Genomic DNA, 16,183 nt, shown 5'->3' with positions numbered 1-16,183 from the left:
AGATAAAAACCTGGCTACTTAAAACAAATAATTAGGAACATATTTTGAAAAGCTTGTGCTCATGCTTACTTTCATTTGCTTTAAATCTTCTATCTTCACTTGAGCAATAAGGTCTATACCTAGGAAGATATTGGTATGGTTTATATAAAAAAAAACTTCATGCATATTACTGTATATCACACTTTTCAATATGAGTTTTACCACAGAAATCTACATTTAGGTTAGCAATTAATTACTATTTTTCACCATAAAAAAATAAGGTTAATGAGAAAATTATTCATTGACATAACAAATATACAGTTAAATTCCTTTTCAAATGCACTGCTCAGTCAATTGCCTTGAGAAAAAAGGGAGTTGGTGAGTGTATTTTAATCTCTTAGAATTTTTCACTGAAGCATCAAGACACGGCAATCTAAAAATTGGAAAAGCTTCTTTACTGAAAACACAGCAAACCATTTATACACACTAAAATAGAACTATGCAAACTTCAGAATTTCGGTAAATAGCTGAAGATTGCTCTGGCACTTCTTGTTTCGGGGGAATGTTTCTTTGGTAAGGTTGTGCATGACTACATACAGAGTTAACTAAGGTTAGATATACTTATTCTTCTTAATTAAAAACACAAAAATTGTGGGAATGAAAATTTACTGGCAGCCTGTATGTTAACAGAGGCAAACTCTGCATTTTAGTTAATACCAGGCTATTAGAAAAGGAACAATAGTACAGTCCAAGACTAAAGGAGAATTAAAAGAGGAGAAACAAAAAATCACAGAAAGTAGTAATTCTAATGAAAATTCAATGCCACAATCAAATCTATCATGAAAGAATTAATGTACTATTTAGATGAATGAAAATATATTCTGATCTCCTGAACTGTAATGCAAACAAAACCAAATCTAATTTCATCTTTATGGTTTAATAAATGTTTTGTAACATATTATGACTTTTTAAAAAAAAAAAAAACAAAAAACTATTCGGCATATCCTACATGTAACCATAAATAAAAATGTCAATAGAATGCCATAAGCGCTGTAATTGGGTGGTGGTGGGGGGAGGGGTTGTTACATAAAAACATTAGATTGTTCCTAAATACAGTGCAAATTTATTTGTTTAAATGCTATTAAGAGTATCCATGGACAGTAAGGTTTCTCCTGACTTGCAATGAACTTTCTGCTTTCTAAGGTGAATTGAACTGAGAAAAATTCAGATTCTGCAAAAGAAAAAAAAAAAAAGAAGGGAGGGGGACTGGGGCAATCTCCTTAGGGAACAAGATTTTTCGATTCTCTTAGAAGCATGACATTTTGCTCAATTATATGCTATTAACATTAGTCTTGTGAATGAGACTGGAACAGGCTTAGGCATAGATAAATACAGAGGCTCAAGTTTTCAAAATCACTGATCACCTAACTTACTGAAAGTCACATAAGAGAACAACTTAAAAAAAACAACCAAACAAACAAAAAAACATTCTTTTCATTTGAAAACCTTCCCCAGACACCCTCTCTTGCTGGATATGTAATTTCTAATGGTAAGGTGCATTAAACATTGTACCAGTGGTAGAATTATTAAGATCTTAAAAGATCATAGAGCAAAGTAATACAAAAATAAGGCCTGGTAGGTATAAAAATGACCAGCACTGTTTTAACATGAGAGAATATGAAAAAAACCTACTTGCAAACAAGAACACACTAGTACCAAAAATCTCATTTTAAGACCAGAACTTAAACAGGGCACCACCAAGTATGCCATGTTCTAAACAAACTTCCTGAGGTTTTCATTTTAAAATGCCAACTCATTTACTTTGTTCACCAGGCCTGATTCCATGACAACCGGGAATTAGTTGCCAACCCCAGCAAATTTCATGCCCAATTAATGCTCAATACAACTAATATTTGTGCATCTTGGTGTTGATACATGAAATATTAAAACACCTTGCTGCATAAAATAATCTGGTTTGAAGAACTTTGAAAGCATTCAGGTGCTAAAGATGACCTGTTTTATTGCCAAAAGTGACTCAGGAGAGATCACAACTTGTTTCTCAAGAGATTCCTTCACATGTTTGTATTCAGCCATGTCTGCTTATGTTTGAGAACAAGAGCAGTTTGTACTCCTTTGCATTCCTATTGATCCTTTTGGGCCAGGGTGGATGAAAGAGAACGAATCAGACTAATTCTTGAGGGCCATTAACAGAAATATTTATTGTGTTCCATTCAGCTGTACAAATTTGTTTTCTCACTTAATCTTCATTACCTGTGATGAGCTATGAGAAACAAATAATCCCATTTGACTCTGTAAGATGATTTTGTAGAGTGAAGAGTGTATAGTGAGAAAAAAAAATACTTATTCATTTCTAAATGAGCATATTTAATATGGGTATTTTTGACAATAAACATGCCATTTCCATAATCGCTATTCGGAGTAAAACCACACGATGAAAACATTTCTAATTGTGGGGAAATCACAACAGAATACGATGAATTCTAAATACCTTTAATTACTTAAATCTGGAACTCTGCCAAGGGATTTGCAGAGGGAAAAAAGAAAGCAGAGAAGTTCTTGTGGAGTGTACCAGAAAAGAGTCGTTCCTATTGGTGTGGTTCCGGTAAATCTTTGGTAAACTTCTTCCAGAGTCACATAGGTTGCTCCTATTAGCAGTGGGCATACAGCTATACAAAGAGGTCACTAAGTAAAATAAAGCTGTATTGGTTTCATGCAGCCTTTTTGGTAATACATGAAATTTATTTGCAAATAGACAAAGACCACTACCAATAGCAGAAGTTATTTTCTAAAGGGTAAGAATAAATAGACCTGCAAAACCATAAATGAGTATTAAGTACTCTGTGACTTTCTGAACCACATCAGAGCTGATGGAGAGGCCAATGATTTTTGTTTACCTTTCTTAGCATCAGTCCCAGATCCAAAGCCTGCCGTGGTACTTGGTCGAAGCTCAGAGCTACTCTGAGGAGTCACATTTGCTTTGGCATTATTGGCTTTTCCTTTTCTATCATTCTTTGACGTGTCATTTGGTACATCAGCTATATCACTCTGGAAGAAACATGTACATTGTAATAAATTAATTGCTGTTTTACCTGTAGTACAAGAGTTGGGGTATAGGAGATTTCTGAACTTGTTTAGTTTATACACAATTAGGAACGTTGCAACATATTTTCAAATAACACTATACTCAATAAAGTATTTGTAACCTATTTTAAATGGCTATAGCTCTTTTCTCGCTTTTTAAAATTTTCATTTTTGTAGGATGCGTTATCATGGCCTGTGGAAAGTTAGACAGTGAACAGTATTTCAGTGTGTGTTAGCACAGGCCAGTGTTATTCAGAGCAGGCCAAAGAGGCTTGTATTTGCAGATGAGAAATGGTAAGGTAATATGCATCCATGGGAGAAGGTCCAGTTTACTTATAAGCAAAAAACAAACAAAACACAAAAAAAGCAGCAATCCAAAAATCAAACAACTGAACTCACAGACAACTGACCAGCTGATGGTGATCTTTTCACAACCTACATTCTACATCCTCTATTATAAAAAATCCCTTCATAATATGAACATAAATGGGCTGTGTTTGTCATTAAGTTCTACTTACGGTTTCAATGCCCATAGCTCTCATTTGGTCCGCTCTTTTTTCTGTTATAGACAAAAATTTCTTTGGATCTGACAAAGCATCCACAATATCTGTAAGAAAAAAAAAAAAAATCAACTTTTTATCATCTTCAGAGGCATTTAAAAAATCATCTTTTATAAGACCTTCATTTTACCACTGTTATATCAACCATGGCTTGCAACAACACCCCAGCTTTCTACAGTGAATTTGCCTGGACTGAAAGCACTCATCACCAGAGCACCTGAACACATCAGGAACATGAATCAGTTTATGAAGTGCCAAGGGAGTGATATTAATCCAGGTGGTTTATTTTGGAGAGCAGAGCATAGTTACTTTAAGTTCCTCACGGCTGATGTCAGTAGAATTTGACACCAGAATCAGATGTCCTGCGTGACACACTGCTAACAACTTTGCCCCTTGGTTATTTGAGTGCTGACTGACTTGGGATTGTAGGGAATTGTAGAAGATGCTCCATTATATCTCCTAGTTCAAACACAAAGCGGAACTGCAATTTCATTTGGGTGGTTAAAGTGATCAGACAAATCCAGTCTCACTCGCCTTTGTGATGCTCCACGCTTGCAACGTAGAAGGCTGTGAAATGGCTTTTCTGTGAACCGCTAATGAGCAATATTTGAATCTGGCCCATGCCACAGTACTGCTAGCGGTATTGTAGCTCTACTTAGTACTGGACATTCTCAGGTTCTTCTGTTAAAGGGATTAGTATTAAAGACAAGCTCCAGGAAAAAGTAATGATCTCCCTGTTTCCTCCTATTCAGTAACCCTTTTCTACCCTCTGCTCCCCAGTAGACAGTGAAGAACTGAGGTTGGTTTCTCCAGCACTTTAAGCCAGAGTAAAAGCTGTAGTGGGTGCTGGCATCGTTTCTTCCAACCTGCTGTGTGAATGAGTCTACAGAGTACAGTGCCGTGATCATTTTGGCCATTGGCACACCAACTACCTGAACCACAATATTAGCTGTTCCCAATAAAATTGGACGCTGTCGCTGAAGTCAGCGCACAAATGGCATGACACCAGAATTTGGGCCAGGAGTAGGGGTCAACATGTTATGTGTTCAGCCCACCCGCCCTGCTGGAGTGTGACAGAAATATACATGTATAAAGCTAATATTAAGAATTGCACTGTGTAAGTTCAACCATACAGATTAAAGAATGCTTTTTCCATATACAGTGATAAAGGTGTAAGCATAGGTCTGCAGGAAGACAAAGACACACAAATCTTTACCTGCATACTGAATAATCTTTTTCCATGACTAATTTCAAAACAGTCAAAGAATTCACAAATGACAAAGGAGGCCCTCCACAGCAAGAAATGATTTTACAGATTAAACTGGTTCACTATCTACAATAAGAACACATTCAGAGACCACAGCAGCGATCTGTTTTGATGATCCTTCTGACACTTTAACTTCAGTGTTATGGACAAAAGGGTCACTGGTCTCAGTTAATAAGCCTCTCTTGTCAGAGCAGTAACTTAGGAAACGAAGTTTAACTGCTGCAGCCTGACTCATCATTCATTACAAAATATTGTCATTTAATTAACTCAGGCTTTTTGTCATGACCATTAGGGAGACCAAGGAAGGTGACTCACTTGCAAGGAATCTTTTTTTTTTCCTCTTTACAGAGTGCTGCAGAGCCCTATTTTCAGCTGCTTACACGTAAAAGATAAATGTTTTTGTACCCTTACATTTTAAATGGACTCACTAGCATACTAGACAATTATTTCTGCAATGACAGTTCTGACACTCACAGTTTTCATTATTTGAATGTTGTCCATGTTACATGTCATATTTTTGGCCATTTTCCAAATTAGCTTACAACAATGTGAGACAGAAAAGGCAACCCACTGACTATGTCTGCAATAAACATCCAACCCATCAAAAGCTTCAGGAGGAAGTTTCTATCTTGTTCCAATTGGGGGCTGCACTATATAATCTCTTTTTCAACCCAAGTTGTCTGTGAGCTCCCTTGAAGTCACTGGATGCATTTCTCAAGGAAAATAGCATAGTCTGGGCTGCCATTCCCACAAAAGTTGTATTAAATAGGCAGCATTAGTCTTGATGGCTCTCTTTATTTTCTCAAATAAAGTTCCCTCCAGTAACTGGTGACCCAACTATGTCATCTGAAACTGTAGTTTATATGCACAAAAACAAAGAATTTATTTTCAGCTGTACCCATGGCCTTAGAACCATATCAAAGGTAGCTTAGAACTGAGTGTTTGCCTCTTGCCTTAGTAACCATGTCTTTTTGTCCTTGGCACTTATTCTTCAATGAAAACCCAGGACTACCCTGCTAACACGATGTGTCATTTGAAAATAGCTGATTATCATCAGCTTCAAAGTAAAAATGACTAACATGTTTGGGAGAGTGAGACCTTTGTGAATTGTATTACAAACCATATGAGCACTACACCAACGGCTCAGCATTTCTACAAGTGGGATGTGACTCATCACTGCTTTTCACACTGTCATTTGTCCTTTGCTTACGTTTCTCTTTCCTCAGTGAGGTAAAGTGGGTGTAGGGAATAGCATTCTATAAAAGAATCCCTATTAAATATAGAAGGGAGAAAATCATGGGAAGACTACATTACAGAGGACTCTAACCACTAACCTAAGCAGCCATAATTAGTGACGTACACATTTCTACTACAGAAGAATATTATAGAAGAATAATATATTATAGAAGAATAATATATATTTGGAGAATGCTCCTTCATTTACATTAATTTGCACCAGTGTTTTGTTTTATTTGGACAGAGTAGCTGATGCAGATAAACCACACACACAAATAAGTAAACTGTACAAAAAATAAAATTATGCATCTTTTAAGGACTATAATAGATTAATGATGAGTTATTATTCAGTACAAGTTTTTAAATCCTATTCATACAAGTTAAAAAATAAAAAGAAAGCAGGCAGCTATTGAATCAAGCTATACTTTCCTACAGGTTTGCAAAAACAACCATGGAGATCCTAATGATAGCTCATAAAACAATAAAAGGTGCACTGCAGATGATAGGTACTTAAAAACACATGCAAGGAGAATATTAATGATTCCACATGAGTGTCAAAAGTTATTTCACAGTTGTTCATCAGCCTGCTCTATATCGATGAGAAAAATAGATGAGGCACATCAAAACTATCTGGGGAAGGGAGAGAAGAATAAGTGAACTCATTTAGTTCATATTAATATGGAGCCTGTTTTTCCCAACACTACACCAAGACATGACACCCAGTTGTCTCATTCTAGCAGCACTTTACTGTAATTATAATTATACTTAGGGTTTGTAATATTTTTTAAGTCCTCAAGTCTGCCAGATAAACCACCTGTAGTAATTGTGACAATGCAGTAGATCAACCAGTACTGAGCTGCACACAATTTGCAAATTCTAAACCAAATTGTTCAAATTATATATGAAAAACAATTCTTTCATTTATGAATTTGCATAATGTGCTTAAAAAACAGTAATACTTTCTTACTACACAACCAGCACACTCAGCCAATTGAACCATACTGAACTCCTCTAAGTTTAAATTCTACTCTTATAAAAAGGGTAGTATCATGCAGAAAAATGTCAATCCCAAATCAGAAGCATGTCCCTAGTTCAGGGAATGTTTTAGCTGAGTCATCTACTGGCAACTTTTCTGTCCTTAAGTTCAGAAAAAAATTAAAGCACATACTTAAATGTGTCCCTTAGATTCATGAACCAATTACAGCCTTGAGAATCTCAAGCTTAAGCATAAGCTTATATTTGTCTTCAGAGTCCCTGAAGTTAAATACTGTTGATGAAATATGCTGCATAAAGACACGGCAGAGCTCCAAGACCTATGGCAAAACCCCAGCTGACTTGCAACAGTCAGGGTTTCATATGTGACCTATATAAATGCTTCTGTAAATATTTCTGTACTGGGTCTGGCTGGAATGTTAACTTTCCCGGCAGCAGCCCATTCAGTGCCGTACTCTGTACTTGTAGCTGGAACAGCAGTGTTATCACACCAGTGTTGTGTCTACTGCTGAGCAGCAGTGGCACAGCGTTGGGCCTTTCTCTAACCCTCCTAGGGGGTGGGCAAAAAAGTGAGGAGAGAAACATCACTAGGGCAGCTGACCTAAACCAATCAAAGGGATATTCCATACCATGTGGTGTCACACTCAGCAATAAAAGGTGGAAACAGGAAGAAGAGAGGAGGGGTGGGCTCTCGTTTAGAAGACGTCGGTCCTCCTCTCGAACGCCGGCTGTGTGCGTTGAGGCCTTGCTTCAAGGACATGGTCAATCATCGCTCATTTGTGGGAAGTAGAGAGTAATTTCTTTCCTCTGCACTTCCATATAGCTTTCATTTATTTTGTTTGTTTGTTTTCCTCCCTTTTTCCCCTTTCCCTTTTATTTTCCCCTTAGTTAAATTGTTTAGTTCATGGTAGTCTTTATTTAATTATTATAATTATTTCCCTTTAATTAAATTATCCTTATCTCAACCCGTGAGATGTTCTTTGCTTTACTTCTCCCCCTCCTTATCTAAAGGAGGGGGAGTGAGAGAGCGGTTGTGGGGTTTAGCTGCCCAGCACGGTAAAACCACCACAATTTCTTCCATGGAGTTACTCTTATTGAAGTCTAGCCCTGTTTATTTTTTAAAGTTTGGATAAATACCAGCAAACAGTCTTTTAGATACATTATTCAATGTACTAGGTAAATCGTCTCTTTCTCCAATTTGTACTATGGAAAAACCACCAATAATTCTTTGCATAGATACCAGATTTGATATTGTTTTTGTAAAAAGCAAAAAGTTTTTTATCAACAATGTCTCACCAATCAACTTCAAGTTGAACTTCATTTTGCTGCAGAATCAGAGCACAAACATTTAATGTAATTTCTATTTTGCAGTTTTAAGTGGTTTACATATTGTCTAATACACAAGTGAATTTCATGTGCAGTGAAGAACACAATTCCCAGAGGTACACCCTGAGGGTGAACTTACACATTACACAGATTTAAGTGGTGTAATGATTATTCTCAGCTGCTTGCCCATATCCAGACATGGCAATTTGCCACTGCTCAGTATAAATGATGATGGCCCTGCCAAACTGATCATGGAAATGGCTCAGATTAAAAACAACTTCCCTGAAAATCCAAATATAATTACAACATGCTAAAAACATATAAACTTGGGAAAGAAAAATGCAGAACGGTTTCTGATACTGATTTTTTTCACTGTTCATTTTTAACAACAATACACCAATATTCTCAGGACTACAAAAGTGGCTTTGTTTGATAGAGTACATGTCTAGACCTATAGGATAAACACTACAGCTTAAATACATGTCACCCTTGCAAACCTATACATCAGAAAAAACAAACAAACAAAAAACAACAACAACAACAAAAAAACAAACAAACAAACAAAAAAACACTTCCTTGTATTAACAAACAGAAAACAAACTCTAGCATTAGTTTATGTCCCATAATTTTTTGTAATTTAACAGGACACATTTCATTACCATTAACACCGATGTACTTGGTCTGAAACCTGGTTTCTAAAAAACTCATCTTTCCAGCAATGCATGTCTACTCCTGGCTGGTATACTGACACCACAGTACTTCAGCACTTCCACAACACTCAAGATTTACAGTACACAGAAGTACAGGTTTATCTCACCTCCAAAACCATCAGGCACATATGTTTTAAGCACAATGTTGCAGAAAACTGTTGGAAGAGAGAGTGGTTTGTTGCCTTCATTCCGAAGTGAAATGTGTCTGTAACCTGCTTGCAGACCATCCAGAGGCAGGATCCTCTGACCAATCAACTTATTATTGTCATCATACACTGCTATTCTCAGGACAGCCAGATCAGGAAGAATAACCTGGAAAGCCATAAAATGAAGACATTTAATGACTAATACAGTAGCACCCTCCCCACCTCCCATGTTTGAAGCAATCTGCTCATTCACTTTGTATGCTAGAAACAGACTCATCACTGAAAGATAACATCAGTCTTTGCAAACCTCATACTTTCAGATTCCCTTTCCTATTTTTTTTCACTATAAATAATAAGTTATTTCAGAATTATACATTCTTACACTTACACTAGCTAGATATTTTGTGTATTTATTTTACGTTACTGGTGACATCAATAACAGGCAGGTAAATACTATTTGGGAAATGGCAGATACCATGGCAATTGAAGAGTAGATAGCACTGAATTGGGGAGAATTCTGACCCAAAGACTGAATTTGGGATGTATCCAAAAGGGCAATTAAGAATGGAAGGAATGCAAGCACAAGCTGATGGGGATGCATGCTGAACTATGGGTTCTGCAGAGTGGAGAAGCAGACAGAGGACAAGACAGGGTGAAAGACCTGCTGAAATGGTGTGCTGCCAGCCGAAGTGGGTACTCAGAACATGAAAGGTATGCGTGGTGGGCAGGGATGCTGCCAGCTATCTGCATCTTTCAGCTCTCACCTTGAGTGACCAAAAGAATAGCAAAAAATCCCTTTTCTTCCTAAGAATAAAGATGCTGCCTCTGTGTGTGGCGCAGCAAGGAGAAGACAGACTAACCAAGATGTGTAGCCTCTGTGTCAGTCTGACCTGACTGTGTGCTGGGAAAGGTTTTCCCAATCTTTCCCTACCCAGTTCTATTCATTGATGCTTATGGTACAAAAGACCTAAGTAAATTGCATCTACCATCTGCCTTAGACTTTCCCCCTAACAATTTAACTTTAGGTCTTAGAAGCCACAAAGTAAAGTATGTTTTTGGTTTCTGTACCCACCTGAGCTATTCATAAATGTCCTGCTCTATTGCTTAGGATGAGTGATAACTACACATTCACAGCACAGGTTACTACCAGGACTGACCCACATTTCCCCTTACACAACAGAGCGACAACGCATGACTTGGTTAGAATGACTGAAGCTTTATTTTAATTAAAAACAACAAAACATGACAGAAAAACAATTGAACGTGTTACCTGAGAACAACTGTGTAGGATTAAACATCAGCTTAAGGAGAACATTGTAACCCAAATAGGTCAGGTAAGATCTCTCCTTTACAGGCCACAGATGAGTATATCTTTCGTTACTTGATGGGCTCAGAGACTGACTAGGGAGCAGGAGTGGGGACTAAGAAGGTTACGGTTCCCTCTCTGTTCATTTGTTCTAGGGTGTCCTTGAAGGCATTCCCACCCTCATGACATTTAACACTGTGCACCTCACATTTTCATTTCCTTCAACCAGAACTGTTCCTGCTGTGCTCACGCTACTCATCTGCCTTGGTCATCAATATCCGTTTTGATTACAGTGCTGAACTTGATACAATAATGACCTGGGATGAAGAAAAATAATCTCTTGTCTGACTTGCAGTATGAGTTATTTGAGAGAACGTATGACCATGTAATTGTTTATTGCAGAGTGGAGCAGAAAGTCCAAGGAATATTAGCATCAGCCATCATATTAATGTCATGACATACAGGTTTCCTGCTTTTACAGTGAAGCTGAGTGCACCCTGTATTTTATGGGCCTTTTTATTTGACAAATTGGAAAGCAGCAGATGCTGGCCATATGGCCAGCAAGCCGTGGGCAGCATGATTGCCTGTCACGTACTTAAGCAATTTCCCTGGGTCTTCTCATACACAGGGTAAAGCGCTTGAATTCACATTCATTTCAGAAAATATCTGAGTTCAGAAGAGTCTTTTGCATTAATTACATTTCTATTAAAAAATAGTTATACTGTTTAGAAAGCAGATGACGTGTGTCATATACCCAAGAGTAAAGTGGTATCACCACACGGCAAAGTCTGTCACTTTGGAATAAAAGAGCAACCATTCTGCATGACAACAAAACAGGTGTAAGCGAAACAGACACTCTCAAAGACAGCACTGCTAACACATGTAGTCTGGATGAAACTCCAGCTGACAAAAAAAGTATATATATATATGTGTGTGTGTGTGTGTGTGTGTCATATATATAAAGACTGAGAGATAAAAACTGAACATGGGCAATAACAGCTGATCTCTCTTTTTAAATCCCCCATACTAAGAAAAAAAGGTTTGTTTTTCTTTTGTTATTGAGGAAAAAAAAAAGGTACATAATGCACATGGAGGAGGGAGCTGGCAACACATCTGAGGAACACAGCACCCTTCCAACTTTTCCATGTAATAACATTGACCTTAGCTTTGGATGCAGCATCTCACCTGCCCTCTGGGCTGAAGGAACAGTGCAAGATAGCAGCCACTGCCAGGGCAGGGAAGAAGAAATCTCCAAGGAATGATGGTGTCCACCAGCGGGGGCTCATTCTGAGCAGACTGCATACCTTGAACACAGGCATGGCCACGATGGAGGTGGCTACCTCCGAGTGGGAAGAGGAAGCAAAGGGGAGGGAAAAGCCAAACAGAAACAAAAAATCATGTGACAGCTACAGAGGTTATCCATTAGAAAAGCAAAACAATGCAAAATTAAAAAAAAAATCTCTTGAAAGCTTATTTCAGCTTTAGATTGTTTACTATAGTAAACAGGAACCCTACAAACCCTTTTTCATGGGAGCAGAACTTATTCATGTGAGCAGTCAGACTGAAGCAGGGAAGGGTAGCTCAAGTGAGCAAGGATGCTCATGTGCAAAAGGGCTGGCAACAACAAACCATGCTTTCCAAATATCCTACCTTTCGAAATACAAATGATTCTTCATTGTAAACAGGGTTCAGACCATTGTTCATCACCATGCGTGTTCGAAATTCTTTACGTATTGTGTCCGTGGGTAAACCATACATATCCACTTCTACATACGTACCAATTTTTTTGTCTGATAAAAACTGACCAGATATTACCTGCAATATAATAACAGAAGAGTTAGGAAAAGCAGTACAGAGAATATCAACAATACAATGTACACAGCACAATATGAATACTGGAAATACTGATAATTTTTTATTTAGTGAAGGCACTCCGACAAAAGCTTTATACAGAGCAGATATTTATTTAATCATCTGAAAATGGTATAATTACTGGTAAAATTGCACTTACTTGGAAAAATTATGATAAGACCTTAAATATAACCTTATTTTTCATTTTAGTTCTCTTATATGAGCTTACAGAGTAAGCTCTATAAATGTGAAATGTGACAAACAAAAAATGACTTCACTCACTACTTTATGGTATTAAAAGTTATAAACAAGTCATAACACAGGAGCCCAATTAGCTGCTGTCTACAGAGGCATTCAAAGTTTTAACAAAATATACTGAATGAAACAAGCACATTGGACACTACTATTTTGCAACTGCTCTCAAAATATGCTTTAAACTTTTCTGTTCAGAATCCATTATGTGTCTCCTTTACAAAGTTGTAAAAGGAACGTATTGCTCTTCTTTTTCTTTGGTGCAGGTTTTATAGAAATCACATGTCAATCTAATTCTATATTCTTTGTCTGGAAAATGCATGATGCTTAAAAAGCAAACAAACAAACAAACAAAACACCATGCATGACTCCTCTGTATTACTATGTATATAAAGATTTGCTGTGATTTTACTTCAAGTCAAGATTAATCTAGTCACAGCAGGTGATTACTCCAGGGCAAATTTCTATTCCATCAAGATGATCTATTACTTAAAAATACAGCTAATGTTTTCATTACTAAGATCAAGGAGGGAAGAAAATCATTGAAACGCAATTTTGCAGATCTAAGCTTATTTGAGACATTCTTTTCTTTTCATGATCTAACATTCTTCCAGGGAACACTCTGGATAACAAATCTGAAAAATTTTGTGGTTGAGGGGCACCAGCACTGGCTTTGGTCTACTCTTACAGTTTTTTATTTTTAAATAACGGTATGCATCTACAAGGGAAGTCCTGCTCTTTGTCAGGGCTTTTAGCTATCACTGCAGTACAAATAAAATTCAGAATCAACAGACTATGCAGCAGAAGATGGACTCCTTGTATAACCCTGATCCATCTCTTTCTCTCTCTCCTGCGCGCTCTTCCTGCTGTTTACATTTACCGAGCATGTTTTCTATTTAATAAGATTGTACATTCTCCTCTGTAAGGACTGTATCTTCCCACATGTCAAATATGCACAGCATTCTTCAGCAAAGCCCCAACTCAGAGTAGGCACCAAACAGTAATCATTGCAAACAAAACCTTTTATATTTTTCCTCCACAAATCTTGAATGAATTGGTTGACATTATTATTCCATTCTTACCGGTTCAAGGAAGAAGCATGGAATTATACACAAGTTCTAGTCACTCAAGAAAAACACATGACAAAATAAGTGATCTAAGAACCATCTCTAGTGCTTTGTAGCACAATGTTCTCACCGCCAGATCCCACTTCCTCCTTGGAAAGATTGTGCTGCCTTTAAATTTTGTTTTAATTTTTAAGTTTTTATTCTTCTGGAGGTGCAAATGAAACTTAATTGTCTACAATGCACAATGAATCCTTGTTCAGAGAGATTTTGAGATCTCTGCTACACACAAAAAGAGACAACTGAAAGCCAAACTTTTGTTAAGCTGCTCACAGGTTATTTGAGCAAAGAGAGTCAAGTGTCAAATCAGAAAATAGGATTTACAAACAATTACCAAAATGCGATGCCTAGCTATGTTTTGGAACCACAACAGAAGATTTATAGACTTTGCTAGTCATAGCTGATTCTAAAGTAATGACCTCAATCACAGCCACTTTTCTCACAGAGCCACTTTTCTCTACTTATTTTGAAAATATCCTGTCCACATATGCCCATATTCCTCCTTGCCTTGTAGTGAGGAGTGAAATTTGTACAGTTTCATACTATCCACATAAATGAACTCCACTCATTTGCTCATTTCTGATGTAAAGAAGAGCATGAGAGGGCTTAATGTTCAGTGAAAATGTGTAATAACAAATCATTTCTAATTATATCATGTTCAATTCAGATCAAGTAAACACAGATGTCTTAGCCTGCAATCAAACAACAACAATAACAAACAAACAACTACAAAAAAAAAAAATCTGAGGACATACAGACAAGCCAAACAGTTTTTGCAGCTATCCTATTTCTATTCACATTTAAATGTGATTTTGGATGTTCTGAGATGACAGAAGTTTGTCTGTAGCAGTCTTACCTGTACAGAACATGTTGCAGCAATTACACCATCTACAGGAGTTTCAGAGAAAGGGTCAAACGTTCGATCTGGTCGCCGCATGAAATCTGGCTTAAGTAGATAGCTTATTTCAAGAAAAAGAAGAAGAAAGTTATTCTTTTGTGGAAACTGTACTTGTATTAACTACATAATAAATGGAAATGGATGTTCTAGCTTCAAACAACAAACTCTTCTACAGTGCTGTGAAATACAGACTCATTCTAGCTGCAAGTGTGAGGAAATAACACTGCGTACCTAGAATAGAGATAAATGTTATTCTTAATTTTGAATTACCAGCTAGTGAGGGATTAAATCAATCCTGGATCTCAAGAGGAAAATAAATGTAATGTAATAAAGGACATTTCAAAATAATTTAGTAACACATTTTAAAAATACAGTGAGTTATCATATAATAAAAAATAGATGCTCCCATTTACTTTATTTCTTTAATGCTTTTGAAAAATACAAAGAAAAATGCAGAAACATACAATTTTTTTATTTTTATTTTTTTTAAATGAAATACTTCCAGAGAGTCAAGACTCATACAATAAAATTCAGCTTGAAGCTAATTTTTTCATCTCAGTTATAAAACCTTGGGGAAAACAGCTGATGTTAGTACTGACAGATTGTTAATTATAGTAGCACGAAAGGTGCTACCATAATAACACTTACAATACATCCCTGAGGACTATACACTGGATCAACATATCAATGAAGCTAATATGTGCACTGGTGAATCAAAAGCCAAGGATTCTGCCATCAGAATAAAATAGTAGCTGAGCCACAAAAATGCTATGCTATATGAGAGGAATTTTGTTCCACTGGTGGAAGAAAACATGTAACTGGAGTCATCTTGCTAATTCTGTAGCTCTGACAGACAGCAGTTGCTAGTTCTTTTTTAAAATTTTTATTTATTTTTTAAATCCACACTCTAGTCTCTCTAGCAATCACAGGTAGACAATGTTATAAAGGCCTATGCAGGATTCATGAATAATTTTAAAAATGCTAGAAAAACTTTGAAAGACAGACTCTCAATGCATTTTCTCCTATTTTTCATAACACGGTTTCCATTTAGGAAAGTAATATTTTTTACTATTCTCACATTAAAAACGAGTGCAATTTTATAATATTTTACGGATTTAAAGTAGACTACAGGCAGAAGGGAAATATCTGAAACATGCTAAGCCTAGACTTCAGACCTGCTGAAATAAAAAATATTCATGTTCTCCTTTCACCAGCATGAAAACTGTAAATCAGAGAAAAAAAAGGATAACAGACTGAAGGAAATGTATTTTTTTATTTTCATTGCCCTGAGTATTTTCTCTCTGTGATGAAACAGCACCACATTTACAAAATATTACCACTATATTACTATCTATTACCACTATATTACTGTAATAGCAGAAGACTCACACAAGAACCAAGAAATTTAGTGGATAATGAAGCCTGTCTCAGAG

The 16,183-nt window shown here is 36.7% G+C and overlaps 1 protein-coding gene across 6 annotated transcripts in view; it reads right to left on the bottom strand.

Moving 5' to 3' along the window:
- The window catches only part of PLCB4 (phospholipase C beta 4), a 202,798-nt gene that overhangs the window by 30,666 nt on the left and 155,949 nt on the right, over nucleotides 1-16,183 (bottom strand). For all 6 annotated transcript variants that reach the window (XM_032184308.1, XM_032184312.1, XM_032184306.1 and 3 more), the window contains 6 exons: nucleotides 14,709-14,811; nucleotides 12,276-12,440; nucleotides 9,281-9,485; nucleotides 3,600-3,688; nucleotides 2,895-3,045; nucleotides 70-119 (listed from right to left, as the gene is read on the bottom strand). In XM_032184308.1, coding sequence (XP_032040199.1) covers nucleotides 70-119; nucleotides 2,895-3,045; nucleotides 3,600-3,688; nucleotides 9,281-9,485; nucleotides 12,276-12,440; nucleotides 14,709-14,811 — 763 coding nt within the window. The remainder of the gene's footprint in view (nucleotides 1-69; nucleotides 120-2,894; nucleotides 3,046-3,599; nucleotides 3,689-9,280; nucleotides 9,486-12,275; nucleotides 12,441-14,708; nucleotides 14,812-16,183) is intronic.

The sequence above is a fragment of the Aythya fuligula genome, chromosome 3 (assembly GCF_009819795.1).
Source record: "Aythya fuligula isolate bAytFul2 chromosome 3, bAytFul2.pri, whole genome shotgun sequence".
Taxonomy (NCBI): Eukaryota; Metazoa; Chordata; class Aves; order Anseriformes; family Anatidae; genus Aythya; species Aythya fuligula.
This window is presented reverse-complemented; position numbering and strand designations above follow the sequence as displayed.